Source organism: Melanerpes formicivorus, unplaced genomic scaffold (genome assembly GCF_026170545.1).
Source record: "Melanerpes formicivorus ecotype bairdi unplaced genomic scaffold, bMelFor1.0.p_v2 SCAF_16, whole genome shotgun sequence".
NCBI lineage: Eukaryota > Metazoa > Chordata > Aves > Piciformes > Picidae > Melanerpes > Melanerpes formicivorus.
Window position 1 is genome coordinate 13,297,770 of NW_027142368.1, and position 18,687 is coordinate 13,316,456.

The 18,687-nt window shown below is 42.6% G+C and overlaps 1 protein-coding gene across 5 annotated transcripts in view; it reads right to left on the bottom strand.

Annotated features, from left to right (window-relative positions):
- PTPN5 (protein tyrosine phosphatase non-receptor type 5) overlaps positions 1 to 18,687 on the bottom strand; it is a 75,517-nt gene that overhangs the window by 22,261 nt on the left and 34,569 nt on the right. For 4 of the 5 annotated variants that reach the window (XM_068148293.1, XM_068148291.1, XM_068148292.1 and 1 more), the window contains 5 exons: positions 11,457 to 11,638; positions 10,459 to 10,578; positions 8,176 to 8,259; positions 4,088 to 4,329; positions 1,663 to 1,852 (listed from right to left, as the gene is read on the bottom strand). In XM_068148293.1, coding sequence (XP_068004394.1) covers positions 1,663 to 1,852; positions 4,088 to 4,329; positions 8,176 to 8,259; positions 10,459 to 10,578; positions 11,457 to 11,638 — 818 coding nt within the window. The remainder of the gene's footprint in view (positions 1 to 1,662; positions 1,853 to 4,087; positions 4,330 to 8,175; positions 8,260 to 10,458; positions 10,579 to 11,456; positions 11,639 to 18,687) is intronic. The other variant, XM_068148294.1, reaches the window with a different exon arrangement.

Sequence of the window (18,687 nt, forward strand, 5' to 3'; positions counted from 1 at the left end):
GGAAGAGCTTCTTATTCTTCACTACTAAATTGCTCTAAGTTAGTGGACAACACCAGGCAGGAACAAATAGGAACCTCCGACCAACGGGTGTCAGTAGGCCTGTGATGAAATGGGATGTATAAACCAGAGTCAGCAGAGAAAGGGCTCATGAGAACTTGGGAGTGGAGCTGGTCATCCCAGATGCTGCACACTGGATTTGAGACACCAATACTGGATATATGGTAAAAGGAGTCAGGGTTGAATAGTCAAGCCTCACTCCGGGAAGAAATTGAGATGAGCAGAGGAGCTATGGATTATGTTATGTTCTACAGCTTTAGAAGACTATCTGCATTCTGTCTCATATACAGCACTGAGCACACTGTTGGGCTTAACCAGAGAAAATTCATGACAAGATCACCTTTGGAGGTCCCTTCCAACCCAAACCATTCCATGATTAAAACATTCTGTTGATGTCCTATCCATTTGGGGAACTGCATGGGAACACAACCTGCATGATTGGTATTTAGTCAACCAAAACTCTTGAGTCAAGCTTCATGGTCTGATTCATTGGGAGTTAGTCATTCACTGCTCAAGCGAATTCTTGAAGTCAACAGAACTTCTGCCCCACAAAAAACTCCACATCTTGTAAGAATTTCAGGACTTAGCCCTGCAGGTGACATCCCCTCTGCCTTTTCTTCCACAATGAAACACAGCTGCTTGCTTCACTATGGGTCTGCACTTTGAAAACCAGCTAGGTTAGACAGACTGAAAATAGATGATGCAGAGCTACCTGGTGATAACTGTTTCATAAAAAACCCAACCTAGATCCTTAATTTGTAATTAGAGAAATGACCCTTTGATTATGCAGCACTTTCATCTATGCTTTTTCATTAAAGAATGAAAACGGCTTGGGATAATTTGGCTGATGAATGATTTTCTGAACACCAGGAAAACTAATTCACAAATCTCTCTGAGAAATGCAGCCTATTTTTACCCCCTGATTCTAACATTAGTTTCATTGCTACTTAGAAACCCAGTACTCCTTGCTTCATGTGTGTGGAAGTCCTTTTTCTCATGAAGTGAAGAATTCTTTATCCCAAAGCAACAGTGGATACAGTAAACCAAGAAAACACTTCAGAAGTGTAAAAGCAACTGCCAGAGCAGCTTGCAACTAGCAAAGAGGTTTTGAGCAGAAAAAAAATCCCAGTAAGACATACTTTCTGTGGCTCCTGCTGAGTGATGTAGCTATCTTGTGCTTTGGTTAACTGGAGAAAATTGAGGTTTGGAAAGCAGTTCCAAGCCAAGCATTCAACAGCAAAGAGCATACACTTGGGACTAATTTCATCCCTTGGGCAACTCCAGACATTTCATGAAGTTATGCCTATGGCAAGCTTGGCTTTTCTTCTGTACTCCAGAGTGAAAGACTTTGCTTTTTTAGTTAAAAAGTAGCATGCCTAAGGAAAGAACCTTGTGGAAACAAAGCTCTTTGTTGCCAGAACCAGTGGCATCAATGGAAACTTTCAGACATGATTTGGGAGCCACATTAAATGCTTCACTGATAGAGGTAGACTTTGCATGCACTAAGGATGTAAAATAAAATGGATGAAATAATACCAAGGTTCATAGAAGGGAAACAGCACCCCATGTTTCTGATGTTCCTAGAAAGAGAGGTCAGATACTCACAAAGAACTCAGCCTGGAGTATGAAAGGATCCAGTGCTTTCTTGTGCAGCTCCTCTTCAGTGAGAATGTTTGATGCTGTCTGGAGGTATTCTCGGGCTGACTGTTCCCGTGGTGACATGACATAGCCAAAACCTTGCTCAGAACAGCCTGGGGTACACATATCAAGTGTGAGGGAAACATTTGAGCCTCTCCTGCAAAACAGAACAATTGAGATTTGCTTGCAACAGAAGAGACTGAGCCATTGCTGCTGGCAACTGACACAATCCCAGCGACAGAAGTTTTAAAGCATTTCTGAGCTTCGGTCAGTCTCGCATATCCAAATAGATCTGATGGATTTTTGTCTAAGTATTTTTAACAAAAGAATAAACTCACACAAGATGTGAGTACACAACTAGGTGAATTGTTCTATGAATCCATCAAGTAAACGTTTTAAAATGACTGTTGGCTGGCAAAATCTAGCTAGAAGGTGTTAGCAGGAGCTGGTGAAATCCACATAAACATGCAGGCCTGACCAGCTCCTAGAGAAGAAGAGAAGCTCATAGAAGTTGTTACTTGGATCACAGCCCTTTTCTGGATTCAGGAGTTTTTCCAGAAGAATGTGCAGCCAGCCTCCTGCTATGATTCACAGTCATGGGGAAATGATTTTGGATGAAACATGGCCAGTGGTGGTAGACAACGAATCTCTAGTGACACCTTTCCTACTCTCCTGTGTGCTGTGACACAGCTACCACATTCCTGCCCAGAAACAGTTGGATTCGATAGCAAATGCTCTTGGTTCTACTAAGGTAGAAGAGGCTACATAGATAAAAATAGTAATAGTTCATCAGATGAGGAAATGAGATCGCTTATTCTTCAGAGTAAGAGTCAGTGCTATTCCAATTTAGTTAGTGACTACTCTTCTAATCACATGGGTGGCTAAAGAGTGAGAAGGATGTAAAATGAAGAAGCAGAATGGATGCAAAAGAGGGTAGAGAACACTACAAACTACAGACGAGTGACCAGTGCTTGATGTAAATTAAATGTCAGAGCACAGCTCAAATCTGAAATAATATTTGGCTTCTTGAGCACACACATACATTGAAAATAAGTTCATTTTCCATCTTCAGTGTACATGCTCTACTGAGTATGAGAACTTCAAGCAACTGCATTTCTTTTCCCAGCCCTACATCTTTGACAGTTCTTTTTAATTGTAATTCATTAGCTGAACCAATTGTTGACACTCCCCAATTCTCTTGAAACAGTGAGTATTTTCCCTGTAGGCTAGTGGTCACTTGATAAGAAATGTCAGCATTTTAAAACCAAGAGAGACAGCATGAACCCAGGGATAGTCAAAAGCACAAACAACTGATGCATTTCAAGACCCATCTTGCCCATGATGAAAAGCAACAGCGAAACTCACCGACAGCAGCAGGTTCAGGGACAAGCCCCAGAGGTTATTGCAATCTCACATTTAAAGTAGAACATAACAATAAAAGGTAGGATACTTTAGGACAAATGTCACCAAGAATAAAAGGAGAAAAAACATTGCACAGAGTGCATATCAAAAGCCTCTTCTGTAACATTTCCTCTTATTGTGTTGTGTGGAGGTTTGGCAATTTGGCATCACACTTTCTGAAACCTAAGTTCTGCCCTTTGAGTTGGGTTTCAGACACAAGAATTACCAAGGGCTAGCATTCCACTTGAGCTTGAAAACATAGAAGTAAAAAGAGGTGGTAATTTGCTATGTTGAGCCCTTCTATAACCTCATTCTTATTTACCACCTTTGCAGACCTCTTCACAGGATCTTTGTTCTATTTAACTAAGACAAAAGAAAGAACATAAACCAGGAAAAGGTCTTCCTTTTATCTTAAACTGCTGTTTCCCAGCTGTGAATCTGAGAAGCTCTTGTCCTGATGGTTAAAGCAGTGAACACAGCTCATCCAAAGTTTCATTACTGGGTTCATTTCAAAGGAATTAATTCAGTTTAGGACTAACCCATTTCTGTGAGAAATACTGCAGATTATCACTGTCCTATGGTTTGCCTCTGGAGAAAGGACTAATCCTGCAGCATGAGTGACGGGGGAAAAAAGGGGTTATGATTCACCTATTTTTGGAGGTAAAAGCTTTCACTGCCCTATAGTGGATTACATACAATGAAATTGCCTTCTTGAGAAGGGGAAGGGACTGATCAAACACAAATGGGTATTTCAAAGGAAAGAAATTATGCTTTTGAGTGACACTTGTTGACAGCTGTCTAGACACCGCAGGGTTTTGGCTAACATTATGAGTGGACCAAAACCGAGACAGGAAACAAAGCAGGTGCTTGGCTTTAAAATACATTTTAAAGTGATATTCATGAAGGCAACAAATCTTCCTGCTAGGCACAGAACCCCTCAGTCCCCCAAACCTGGGCGCCGACTTTCCCCTGTTAGGCACCTCTGCCCTACCTTTCTTGCAAGCCCACAGATTTAACGGTCAGAGTCGCTGGGTCTGTCTCCGCCGCTTTAATGTCCATTACGCAGTCAAAAACCGGAGTCTCCGGCACGGGATCCAGATCTAGGAAGTCATCCTCAGTTTTATCCTCTGTCCACTCTGAGTATGTGAATGAGGGCTGTCGGCTCACAGACTGGCGCCTGTCCTCTTGCAGTGGAAAGGGGGGGTCTGGAGGGGCTCTGAGTAGATGCCAAAACTGGAGGAAACAAACATTTTAAACAAGCCTTCTGCTGGTTGCAGCTCTTGCACACAGCCTAGAGGATGGGTCTGAGGGCAGCATCCCAGCCCACTACAACGGGTTAGAATTAGAGAGTACTGAAGGGGACAGGAACGTTCCATGCCGGAGCAGCTTTGTGGGGCACGTTACAAGGATTCACATCTACCCATTCAAACCTGCTTTCAGCCACAGAGGTTTCCACAGAGCTGGCAAGGCTTAACTCAGGGAAACACTGGAAAAGGAATGTGCTTGTGACCATCATATGCAAGCCAATGTGATATCACTGTCCTTTTGTTCAGTTTCTTACCCTTCCCTAGGCTTGCTTACAAAACACAAAACATCTACTACATTATTCTACAATCACAACTCTCCTCACTTAGAAAGGGTTTCCAACTAAAAATTAGATATACATAGGTTGAGAAAGGTAAATACCTTTTCCTGAACTGCACATCTTTGGTAATCTGGCACTCTACCCTGAATTCATGGATAAATCAATCGTCTTTAAAAAGAGGCCTTGATTGGATGCAATTGCTTTTGAGGCTCAGAATGCCTACAGCATTTTTGGGCCAGTGGCAAAGACTGCTTTAGAAGCTAATTATCTGATTTAAACATGGTATAGACATGAAATAATAAGCCTTGAAGTTCTAGGACATAAATGTAATACTAAAGTTTATAATATCAATTAACTAAGTCTGAACTAGCATGAATCTAAAATACTACAGCATCAAATTGGTTTGCATGGATGCTGGGGCAGACTAGATGACTGGGAGGTTACATCAGTGGAGTTTTTCATCCTCCCCATGGGTCTCAGTTCCAAATTTCGAGACCATTCCTGAATTCCAGGATTTGGAACCCTAGGCCAACTTCATCCATATTGCACTGAACTAGGAGCAGTACCACTAAGGCTGAATGTTACACAAACTACACTGTACTGTCAGGAGCCCTTTTGAGACTAAGGCCAACAGGTCTTATTTTTCCCATGTAAATCCTCTTCTGTCCTTTTCTTAAATGGCCTCCAAAGAGCAATTTAGTTTAGAAAACATGCTATTAAAAAAGGTCAAATTTCTCTTCCTAAAGCAAATTAGCTTGTACAGGGCTTTAAACAACAATTTTCTTGTGCCTGTGTATCTTCATGTACTCTCATTTCCCTGAGCCTAAAGAATGAAAAGAAATGAAGCGGGTTTTAATTTCTGTTCCTAGTCAGCTTTAGCAAATGTTATTCTCACAAAGCAGCAGTGTTCATTTGACAGCTGCTTCAAACAATGTTTTTCCCCCCAGTTTATCAAACTACACAGCAATTACAAAAGCAAACACAGGAACCTGATTACGAGACTTCAATTTTACACAAACTTAAGGCCAAGTCTGATCTAAGCCTGTCCTGCATGCTTGGCCTACTGGATGACAAGCAAGAAGCTTGAAGGTCTGATTCTATTTTCATTGCCCAAGATGACTTCTGGAGCTTGGCATTCCCACAGTACTTGCCATGGTTCTTTCACACACTGCGAGACTGCAATAGCTGAGCTGTTCACAGCGTACTGCTCAGTAATTCTGTCCTGCTGGAGAGTGCTGCTGTTACTAAAATCAACACTTGTGCTGAGGGCCAAGCGTAAGGTCTGAATACCAATTACATCTTACAATTGTAGAGCTAGTATGGTGACATGGGACCCCTTTTACTAGTGATTAACACTAAGTCCAAAGGAACAAAAAGTTCACCCCAGAAATAAAGCAGTTTTTCTGTAGGTTGACAGCTGTCTATGGTAAATAAGGAACTGCCCAAGACACTGGAAGAAATTAAGTTATACTTCAAAGTGGTGGGGTTAAACTAAATCATGGAAAAATTAGTCAGCTCTGAAAACCTGTTCAGGAGGTCTAGACAGCTCAGTGTTGGCTCTTGGCAGCTTCCTGAGTCTTAACACACCATTATATCAGACAGAGAATAGACAGCATCACTAATGCAAACCTCAAGCACTCTATCCAGCCTTTTATCTTCACTGGCATTGCTAAGTTCCCAATCAACTCTGGTACCTGGGTATTCTCAGAAAAGTGCTTCAGACTTTAGCTGAGGTCTGCTCTACATGCATTACAGTCACAGATATCCCAATACAGGAATAAGCTGGAATGGGTCAGCAATAAAATGTTTCCAGCTACCAAGAAACAGGGTGGAGATGCAAAAGAATCACACTCCTGATATTCCAATTTCCAGCTCTACATGTTTTGCTACAAAATGAGCTGGAATTCAAAGTTCAGCACAATTCCCAAATGGCTCATTTCCATCCTTTACTACGTGCACTTACAAAATCACCAGATGCTGATTTTTTTTGAAGACAAAATTTATTTGGATAAGAAACAGCCACATTAAAAAAAACCCAGCAGAGAATTGCATAAAGCCAGCTAACTTCCTTGCCTGCATCAGTGATCCCAATAATGGAGGCACCAGTGCCAAATGCTTTGCAAATAGCTGCTCAAAGTACATTCACCTGACACAAACCAGAAGATGTTGCCATTGTGCTGCCTTTGAGTGAACTTAACCATGGTATATAACACCACACACCACCTCCACACTCTTATCAGGGAGTTGAGGCCATCAAAGGAGTTATGCCCCTCTGCTTGGCACTGATGCCCCTGCCCTTTGAATATCCTGTGCAGTTCTAGGCCCTTCAGTTTAAAACAGATGTGGACAAACTGGAGTGGGCCAAGTAGAGTACTATGAAGGATGTCAGGGGTCTGGAGCACTTTGGAAAAGGTGAAGGGAATTGGGCATGTTCAGTCTGGAGAAGAGGAGGCTGGGTGATCTAACAGCAGCCCACAACTACTTGAAGGACAGCTAGCTCACAGAGATGATGCAGCCAGACTCCTCTTAGTCATGGCTTGGACATTCAGCTTTGGAAATTCAGATGAGACATTAGGACAAAAATCATCCCCCAGGAGTGTCATGATGTCATGGCACAGGTACCAGAGAGATAATAATAGTACCAGAGATATAATCTCCTTCCCTGGAGATTATCAAAACCTCTGTAGAAAAAGGCACAGCTGACCTTTCTGAGTGCTGGCAGGATGTTAGACCAGTATTCTCTAAAGGTCCCTTCCCACCAACAGTCTTGAGGCTCTCTGCTATCTCTCATTATACTGTGCATCACCCAAACAGTAGATACATAGTACAGCTCCAGCTTCTTGAGCTACCTGAATGCACACTGCTGCAAGGACAGGAGAGGATGTTCTACCTGCATATTCAGTAACTCCATTCCTACTCTTAAGAGGAATACAGTGGTATACAGGGCCAGTTTCAATCAATAACTCCCTAAAAATGAAAGAGGTCTCCATCTACCACACAATTTGGTGCAATGCATTCCTGCTCCCAAACAGCTGACAGTTAGCTACATTAATTGTAATCATGCTACTGATCTTTTTCTGCAGCTGGGGTCTTGGCCTACATCTACAAGGGCATTACATTCATATGTACACCGCTGCACTGCAATAGCTCTGCCACTTAAATCAATGGATGTTCTGCAGGCAATTCACAAAGCAACAGTATTAAATGGTACTCTTACCAGACCACAGCCCCTCTATTTAAGTGAAAATAGTTTCCATCTGCAGATCTGAAGATTAGAACCCATCAGTGTGCTCCCCAACTCATCAAGAAAATTGAGTAAGGATAAATGTAGTCATGGTCCTTTACCTCATGCAACCAGATATAGAACTAGCCCCAAACATGTTACTTTACAATCAAATTAGGCATAGCAAGCAAGAACTTTGGATAAATTAAATATCTTAATGAAACTCATTGAAAAAGGGGATGAATATAGTTTGCATACTATTGTAACTTACCAGAGATCCTACAAATAACAGTCCTAGAGAGGCTAAAGACAGCAGGATGTACGATACCACAATGCTTCCAATCCTAGTCAGGTCCTGTCAAAGAAGAGAATTGACAACTAAATAAAACATTCAGAGGCACAGCATAGCCTCTTGGCAAACTCTGGGTGCATTCTTGGATTGCCCATACAGCTTTAGTCAGGCCACACTCTTGTCTGTGGAAAAGCCACCAGCAGGAAAAAACACTGGATTGTGGAGAAGACCAAAATGTAAACTATCTCTAAGCTCTAGCATCTCAGGTGGTCTAAACCCCAGATCTCACTGTTAAGGCAAATGGGAAATCTGATCCTAGCATCACTCATTGCCAAAACTGAGATCTGGATCCATGATTCAATTTTGCAGCCTGGACCAATGTTTCATTGTCAATATCATTTTGTATGGTGGCAAAGGGCTTTTAGTACTGTTTAGTACTGTTCCCATGTTTGAGGGTCCTTACACCACAGAGGACTTCTGTTTTCTACACACCGAAATACCATTGGGTTTATTCACAGCACTGGCACTGAAATTCACTCTGATGTCTTAGCCATGCTTAAGTAGTTTAGAGTTTAGCCTATTTTCAGTAGTAGGTGCAAAATTCAATTTTAATGGGAATCAGTGGGCAAAGACTTTTACTGCTTCTGATCCACAATAAAGGAGAAACCTGGAGTTAAGAGTTATTTTAATGTCAGCAGACTTCTTTGCCTTTACTGGTTTCAAATCTCAATGTGCACAGCAAACAGACTGAAGGAGTTGGGGCTGTTCAGTCTGGAGAAGAAAAGGCTCCCAGGTGACCTAATTGTGGCCTTCCAGTATCTGAAGGGGGCCTACAAGAAGGTTGGGGAAGGACTTCTCAGGATTTCAGGTAGTGATAGGACTAGGGGGAATGGAATGAAGCTGAAGGTGGGGAGGTTCAAGTTGGATGTGAGGAGGAAGTTCTTCACCATGAGAGTGGTGAAATCCTGGAATGGGTTGTCCAGAGAGGTGGTCGGGGCCCCGTCCCTGGAGGTGTTTAAGAGCAGGCTGGACGAGGCTGTGGCCAGGCTGATCTAGTGTGGGGTGTCCCTGCCCATGGCAGGGGGGTTGGAACTAGCTGATCCTTATGGTCCCTTCCAACCCTGATAGATACTATGATACTATGAAATCATGCTATAATAAACAATCCTCAAATATATGCACGAGCATCTGCACAGTCATACTTGGGGTATTCTTGTGGTGCATTCTAAGATTCACTTTCCTGCACACTGAACACTTACTTTGAGTTGAAGTTCTGTAAATTGGGGATTTTCTGTAAGGAATAACTTCTTAATGAGTGACCCACTGCAAGTGGGACACTAGCAGCACTTTACAAAAGCTCTGACTGTGCATAGTAAATCTTTACAACTGAGAAAGGGCCAAAAAAAGAGTGCTTCTTTCAAAACAAACAAAGAGGTGACATGCAGCTTGTAAACACTGTTAAGAGAACACAGGAAACAGTCTCCACTGTATGGCAGCCACAAAAAGCACTGAGTTACATTTCCCATCTGTACTGCATAGCCTCTACTACAAATACTAAGTACAGTGAATTGAACCATTCTGATTGCAAATATATTTCACCTGATTTTTTCCAAGGCAGTTGCTCACCATTTAATTAAGGTTCTGTCCACACCAGAGAAATCTGCACTGGGGATAATTACCCCAGCAATTTATCAGATGAATCATACTGGTATATGTGTCATTATGTCATGGTGAGAAGCTAAGCAATTTTACTGGGGCAGCTTTGTAGATATAATGGAATCTGTACACCTGAAATTCTTCTACTGCACACAGATATGCTCTAAACACTCAACCAAAACCAGAGTTTTGTGACTGAGTATCTTGTGATTTGCACCCTTCCTGTGAGTTGATCCATTCTTCCAGAATTTGAGCTTCTATCCATCCTTATAAATCAAGTTCCAGCTTTCTCTTTGCTGTGGGCTAAATCTTAGAGGGCTGATTTTTACTTTTGTTGTTTTGTTCCATGCGCAATCATTTGCACATCACAAAAAATTTGCTGTGCTGATCTAACATCACAGCCAAAAAATCCAGCCCTGTACCTGGAAGACAAAATATGGATCTGTTTTCAGGAAATTCTTGTCACCACTTCAGGACACACAAACAATGCAGCAGTAATATAATGCATGCTATATGAAGTATACTTTTAATCAAGAGAAATATTAGAAGCACCACCCAAGGCTACTGACACCAGCTATGTAACCAGAGAGGAGTTCAGGGACTTACCTCCTCTTGATCTGACAAAATCTTTTTGAATGGGGTAAGCAAGTAAGACAGCAGGTCAAAGGCATTCTGAGATGCTGGGCTGGTCCCGTAAGTGCTGTACCACAGCATCATGCAGAGAAGCTGTGCAATCAATCAGAAAATACATAATGAGCATCTCATTATACAAACATTCATTTTCATTTCAAGACTGCATAATTAACTAATTTAGTTCTCATTGATTTCATGTTGATCATCGTTTTTGCTTTAAGAAGTCAGGTATTTTCCAGGCTGTAGCTCAACACGAATTAAAAAGCTGAAGGCTAAAAGGTTGGCTACCATTAACTAGTGAAGCAAGCTCAAACTGATCCACACTAGCAAAAGGACTGCCCACAGCAGTCTGGACATCAAAAGAGCAACAGCTTTCTCTGACATCTGAACTTCCAGCATCATTACTTTTAGATGAAAACTGGCAATTTAAAGACTCTTAAGGCCTATCTCATTCTATGCAAAGCTTTAACAAATAGCTGTGTTTATGGAGGCATCCCTATACACAGATACACATCAAGACATTTCACCAGAATCACTTGAAGCACCTGCACACACCACAGCTAACACAAACCTACAAAAGCATTGATGTGATATTTAACAACCTGGTGGCGAAGTACAGCCTCATCCCTGACCATGAAGGGCATGCTACAACTTTAAAGGAAACACCACCCAATCCACTTTTTAACAAGATGGTTATTTACCCCCATACATATTGGCCACAGCAAATGGATTTGCTGGGAGATGGGCCATTTGGCAAAGGGCTCATTTCCAGAGGGGCAGGGAACAGGACAGGAGTCTGGGACACCAAAAGGCAGGGGCTGTTTGCAAAGCAGTGCTGGGAGAGGTGAGCAGAATGGGAGGACTGCAGCTATGCCCATTGCTACATCTGCAGCAGATGAGGAGGAAACTCCCAAACCAAGCTCCCAAGAAGGGTCTCAGCATTTCAACAGCGTGATGGTGAGCTGCCTTACCAGTATCTGTGAGAGGACAAACAGATACATGTTGTCTCCAGGCACCAATCCATTCCACCGAGCCGCCCAACCAAGCAGTGCTGTTTTCTGGGAGGTTTTCAGGGGCTGCTCCTTCCTGTTCAGCTGTCCTTGCTGCCCTTCAGTTTCATCCATTGACTCCATAGCAGCTGGATTGGAAAGACCTTCACGTGAAAACGACATGTGCAGGGAATGAATGGCACGCACCCTCGGCGGAGGCTGCAAGGGCGATTGTTTGCCTAGAGACGATGGTTACCGCTCGGTTCTGCATCGGTAAGTGCGGCTGAGGACTGCGAGCGTCACACTCTGTTAGTGCAGCTGCATTCACCTGCCTTTGTCAGAAAAGTGAGCGTGGGTGGAGAAATTATTTTCCTTTTCTTTCCGGAGGCGCAGGTTCTGGGCTTTGTTGTTATTAAATTCTCATTTACATCACTGCACCTTTTTGGTTTGACTTCTGAAAAGGAACCATCTATGCTGTTGCCACACTTCCCGGCTACACGGCGGCGGAGAACCCCTTGTGCCCCTCTCTGCCTCAGTTTCTCCATTTCCCCTTACATGTCTGCTTTGTCTAATTTGGTGACCGATTTCCTAGCTAGAGACTGTTTCACGGTAGGTGTTAGAACAGCGCTCAGGGTCTCTGGGTTTTGGCTGAGTGTCCTAAGGCACCAATAACACAGACTTTATTCTAATAACTTACTTCTTGGATTAACTCATACTCAAGGGCTATTTAATAACGTTGCAATGCTATTCCATTCAGTGGGAATATGCACTGGAGCGGCTAGTCCCTCAGCAGCAGTATTTTGAACACAGCCTGAGCAAACAAATTAATTTAGAAGCTAAAAGGAGCGGAAGATCAGACCCATTTGATGTAAGTACTACTGATTTACATCATCCTACACTTGGAAAGTCTCAGAGCTGCCCTGTGTACAACACCACAGCTTTAAGCCTAAGCCAGCCATCTGTCCTCCAGGGAAAGGCCACGTTGTTGGTCCTTCTATGGTTTGTTGCAGTCAGGTGTCTACATGTTCCTCTCATCAGACATTTCACTACATGTCCCTCAATAGTAACTCCACATGAGATAAGCATCCATAAACTAGCCACAGCTCTAATAAGGCAAATGAAAGATGGGATCTGTGTATTTTCTGAGGGTCTGGCCATTGGTACTGTAAGGATTCATCTTGATTTATAAAACACAAAACCATGAGTGGACAGGAACACGAGATGTTTATTCTCCTTCAGTCTTTGTTCTCCCTCCCTTCACTGAAACAGACCTTAGCTCAGCTTTCAGGTATTTGTTAGAACTTGTAAGATTTCCTATTTCAGAAGGCTGATTTTTTTAACTCACCAAAAGCTCATTATGCTGCCTTATGCAGCAGGGAAATGGGAAGCCTTTGTTTTACATCTGTAACAGCCTAAGATTTTACAAGGCCACTTCTGCATAGGTTGGAAACACAACCCTGACTCTAACATGACGATGTGAAAGCCACTTAGCTACACACCTGGATCAAAGACGTCAAAGTTAGGGGACTGCTCTGTGTCCGTAACCATGGGGATTGGTGCCTCTCCACAGGCCAGAAGCCCACCTCCCAGTGTTGTCTAGCAACAGCTGTACAGCAGTAGGAATCTCATTCTACTTCTTACAACTGCCCTATATGAAGGCAAATAGACTGATGCTATTTTCAGTTATTTTCACTGCTTAAAGTAGAGATCTGGTCTATAGAGCTAGAAGCCCAGAATTCCTGCTCTGCTGAACTGATATTCCTATCAATAGATATTTTCACTAACACAGCAGAACACAACAGGGGGTAAGAAGTAAAATAATGGGGAACTGTCTCAAACCATACATACAAATGTATAGTTTAAGATTGGATTAAAATCCACTCAAAGATTTGCTACTCCAAATCACAGGTTAGGTTTTAACAAACATAATCACACCAACCTAGGGTTCTGTATTGATTTCACTATGTCAGCTTTAAACAATGCCTCAATTACCATTCAGCTGTCATTTTGCAATCCTATATTCCTGTATTATCTGCCCTAATGGATTCTTTCAGTGCACAAATTAAGTAATAATGAGAGACACCATTAAAGTTTTCTTGTGTCAAGGTCAGTGTGAAGGTCTTGAGACAGCTGACAAGGATGACTACATCCAGGAGTGAACCAAGCTAGTAATTTGACTGACAGGGAATCTAACATCCAGATGATATCCTCCTGAATTCCTGCATCATGGAGACTGGGATTCAAGTTCCACGAGTGCTTCTGCTTTGACGCAGGACTATGCTTGCTAGGAAAAAAACCCCACCATTGGCAGAAGAATTAAGAGGTCTTTGACATCTATAGCAGCCATATGGCTTGTTAAAGCAAACTGACATTTCAAAACAGCACCATAAGCTTAACCTCATGCTTGCTGTTCAGAAAAAAGGAACTTTCTGGATGAGGCCAGTGATCCACCCCTCCTGTATTCTTCTCCTAAACACAGCCACCAGTACAAGCTGCCAAAAAGAAACGACACAATACTTTGCTATGGGATAACCTATGCAGGGAAGCATCTTTGTCCTCTCACAAGGTAACAGACTTCCATAAGCAGACAGTGCCCATTTTGAAACCCCTGTGCCTCTCTTTCTGACTTCCTATGTGGGTACATGAAAGGCAGAAGAATGAAACAATGTCTAGATAACACTCAGAAAAACACCTGCTTAGAGTACTGGAGTTAACTGAAACACTGAAATGCATAGCAGTTATAAGTCAACAATGCCTTGCAGTAACAAACATGCCATGATCCAGTCAAATGCTGCTGGGGGCAAGGCATCAGCAGCTCTGTAACTCAACTGATTCATACCCAGAGCCTTCAGAGAAATAAAACAAAAAAACAGTCCCTCAGGACCAGGCATCCTGACTGTATTCCCTAACAAAGTTAGCACTTCAAAAGGAACTTGTCTCCTCTCTTGTGCATAGGTGCTATTGCTCATAGTACTGACACAGCTCCACTGGCAGATTCAATTTAACAATGTCTTTGAGATAAAAAAAGACTTGCTCCTTACCAAAGGATGTTAATAACAGAAGGTGTACTGCAGCAATGAAAATGCAGTGCTCATGCAGTTATTATACTTAGATCACACTGTGCCTGTGGGAATTAGGCTTCTAGGGGATTGAGTGGTAAGGCCTTTTCACTAGGAAATACAAATACTGCTAATGGTGGTGGCTTCTTCATTCATGGTGAAATCCCCAAACTCTGTAGACCTTACCTGTGAGGCACACAAAACAGAAGTGGAACATGGACCTCACTTGCTCTGACATTTCTCAAGCTGCAGCAGTCACAACACTCAGCTGCATTGTGCCACGTTTCATTGAGTGTATGGACATCCACAGCCCTCTGAACCTGTCTATATCTTAATGAGAGCTGTGCATGGTGAGAATTTACTCTATAGGAAGGGACCATAGTGTGAAGGCATTGCAATACCTGCCATCCATCAAGATTACCAGCACTTCACACCAGAGTCCTAAATTCATACATAGTCTCTGCATCTTCAGACACCAAAACACAGCTGCCGACTGATATCACTGTCTCTGATTTCCGCCTCACTGCTTGGGAGCTCTGCTATTGATTAGATGAATGTATACAACTGATACTGGTCTGCAAATCAATTGCTTATTTTCACATGCACCTGAATTGCTTTGCAGGACATAGCCCATTATAATTCACATATCTGGTTGAGGCCTTGTTAAATCTGCAGGTCATAAGACTGCAAGCAAGTCATGGTGATGGCAGGACACACTGAAGCTGGAAAAAACCTCCAAAACTGTCTTGGAGTGCACATGAAGGAGAAAGAGCTTCTGCTGAAGGGTAAAAGGACTGCTAATCAAAGAAAAGAGCTTAAGGAGAAAGGTATTGGCTGAGAAGACATTCTCACTTTTGCTTGATGGTCTCTGTACTCATAACTCATCTGGCAAGTTCAGTAAAAAAGTACACTCAAGATCTGAAGGGCTGTGCTGAAAGCTGGGAATGCTGCTTCCAACACTTGCTGTAATCCTGAGAGTGCATCACTGTCTCTCTGGCCCCTTCATTTTTTAATTGTTTTTCTGACCTTACCAGTGATTATATGGTGCTGACTACCTCTACTTGATCCTTGACCTATTCTGTTTGCAAGAGTTCAATACACTTACCTTTTCCAAACCACTGAATCAAACACTGACTGGGAGGAGAGCAGCTAGTCCATACAAGCATACAGATTAAAAGAGTTGCAGAAAAACATTCCTAAATGCATCCTACAACTACCTGCTCTGCATGACTGGAGATAGAAGCAACTTACAACAATGTAATTGCCTCAATATTTCCAATTCCACTATGGAAAAAGTCCAGGTGTTAGCTGCCAAGAACTTGTGGCTGGTAGAACTTGCATTTGTAATGCAAAATGACATAGAGAGCTACTTCAGAAGATACCAGACAGTTTAATTCAAACACTAGCAACAACTCAGAGACTAAGCCACATGTGCCACAAAGTTTGCCACTTACCACTGCAATGCATGAAAACAATTCCAGTATCAGTTTGGTATCTAACTGGAAGACATTAGATACATCAGTAGTCCTTTGTAAGACTGCAAAGTCTAACTGCAGGCTTCATCCTCCTCTGTGTAACAGAGCTTTAAGTAGGAATAATCCTGATTTACCATTCATGCAAGTGAGAGGTCCAAGAAACATCTTTGATACATTACAGAGGAATGGAAAACTTCTCACAAAGACCCAGCCTATACAACAGCAACCTTCTCATCAGTCTCCTATGTCATTTATTCTGACATGAAAAAGGTTAATTTACTCTTGTGTGCCAGAGGACAACTCACAAATATCACCAGTTTTGCTCTGCACTTGTTTGTCCATGAGTGGCATTGTTTAAAGCCAGCAGCATTGTTGCCAGCAAGGGAAAGGTTCTGAGTGCAGTTCTCGACACAACAGTGCAGGGAGGAAAATAATTGCCATCTCCCAGCCACCAAGAGAACTGGACGCTTGCACTTTTCATACTCAGCTGGTAGAGGGGGGCTGCTGCTCAAGCCAAACTTGGATTACCAAAATGGAAAGATGCATCAAGAGAAAAAGCAAGCAAGGAGGAAAGTCACACAGAAAAAAAAAATCTATGGGCAAGCAAGGCTTCTCCTCTTCACTGGCAACAACTAACAAAATCAAAGAAGGAAGTTCCCTCCTTACTTGAAATCAGTTCTGCTGAAAAGAATAAGCAGCCCCTTCGCCCTGCTGGTGGGCTGCACAGCTCCACCCATAAAAGGCCTATTCTCATCTCTGAGAGAACAGGAACCTGATGGCAGTGTGTGAGGAGAATAGTTGCCTTTCCACTCAGCAGCTCCCCACTGAACTGCTGAGTCACACATTTTCTCTGCATTCATTTTCACACTGCTCCCACTCAGTCCACCTGCCACTTCATCTGGGATGGGTGGGAGGAGAGAAAAAGAGGTGAAGTCAGAAAAAATGTTCACATTCACCCAGGACCATTATGATGATATTGCAGGGTCACATACAAAAGCAAGCCTGCAAGCTGCTACAGAGGTATGGGGAAGAGAAATACCAAACTGCAAGAAAAATCACCTCCTTCTCTTCAGCAAGAGGAGACTGGCCAGCAAACAAGTTGCAAACCTCATCTGATTCCCAGTCAGTCGCTGATGTTGTGTGCTTGCTGCACATTTCAGGCTACAGAGGAGACCTTGAGGCTTTTCCCTTTTCTGTGATTTGGATGGGCTTGGAGGCTGCTGTGATTTTTCCAACACTCCAAGAAGGTGCTGTGTAGTAGTTGACTCACAGCAATGGGGAAGTGCCACAACGGTAAGTGCCAATGGCATCTGGAGAGAGTCCAGCTCCTAAGGGCATCTTCAACTGAGTTGCCACAGTGGAAATATCCACCAGAGCAAACTTTCATCATTCAAGAAGATGAAGAGAAAAATCTTAGCTATTTTCTTGCAGCTTCCATAAACCCCAAGCATAACAGAAGCCAACATCTCCTACTATGTAATAAACTCTTGGGTAGAAAAGGTAATCTGCAGTCAGTCAGTGGTGGGGTACAAGTTTATCATAGTTATAGAGGATCCAGATTACTCTTGGTAATTTTTTCTGTAATTAGATTTCTGGACAGTACAGGACATGTAAAAATGCCTAGAAGCTTCCTGTTTTATTATATCAATGGCAGGCAAAGAACTTACAAAACACACGTTTACAAGACAGGACTCTGGTCTATGAAGTCATCCCTGAAGCCCTCTTCAGGGTTCAGGATGCAGCCTGCTACCAGAGGCTATTTCATTCAAGGGTGAGACCAGAAGATTTCATTTGAGCTTCCATCAAAGTCTTCCATCCTGGAAGAAAACAGATGCTCAAGGCAGCACTCCTCCCAGAAGTCCTACATAATGTTACTGGCTGCCCATCTAATGAGAGAGAAAATAACTTGTTTGATCATCTTACCATAGTAATTCATATGAAATACAGCTGCAAGGGTAAAGCAGCTCACAATGCACTTGGCTGACACCACTCTCAATCTGGTAAGCTTCACTTACCTGGGAGTGAGGAGAAAAAAATCATCAGGCTCTCTGATCTAGAAAGACAGGCCTCCCAGTTCAGCAAAGATGAACCACTAGAAGTCATCAGAAGCAGTAAGGGACTGTCAGATAAAGCACTCATATGGGAAGGATATGGGAGCTACTGTACCATCTGCTGCAGACTGATTCTCCACTAATAATGGGGGAGTTGCTCTTAATTTCCAAGGCAAGATTAGTTATGCCCCTGTCCACACATAAATCATACTCCCACTACTAAACCAAATACACAAGATGATTATGCTTAGTGTCTCTGCTCATGCTTACAGGTCTCAAGCATAAGATGTATTGCTAAGGACTGTCCTTTTTTGTGGTGAAGCACGTCAAGTTAAGGGGTGTGCTATCTCCTCGGGCAGCTAGATCCCCTAGGACAGTGTTTGCCTCAAAACAATTAATATGAAATGTGGTGTCAAATTACTGCTCTTAAGTGAATGCAGCCCCTGGAGGGGCAGAGACACTGAATATTCACTGCTATCACACCCACACACAACTAGCATTTGCCATCTTTCAATCAGGGCTCTATTCAGAGCTTCTTTTGGTTTTGCATAAGATTGATTCTTCCTTTCCTGTTCAACTCCACACAGAGATTCTGTCTGATTACCACTTAACAATTAGATGCCCTTTT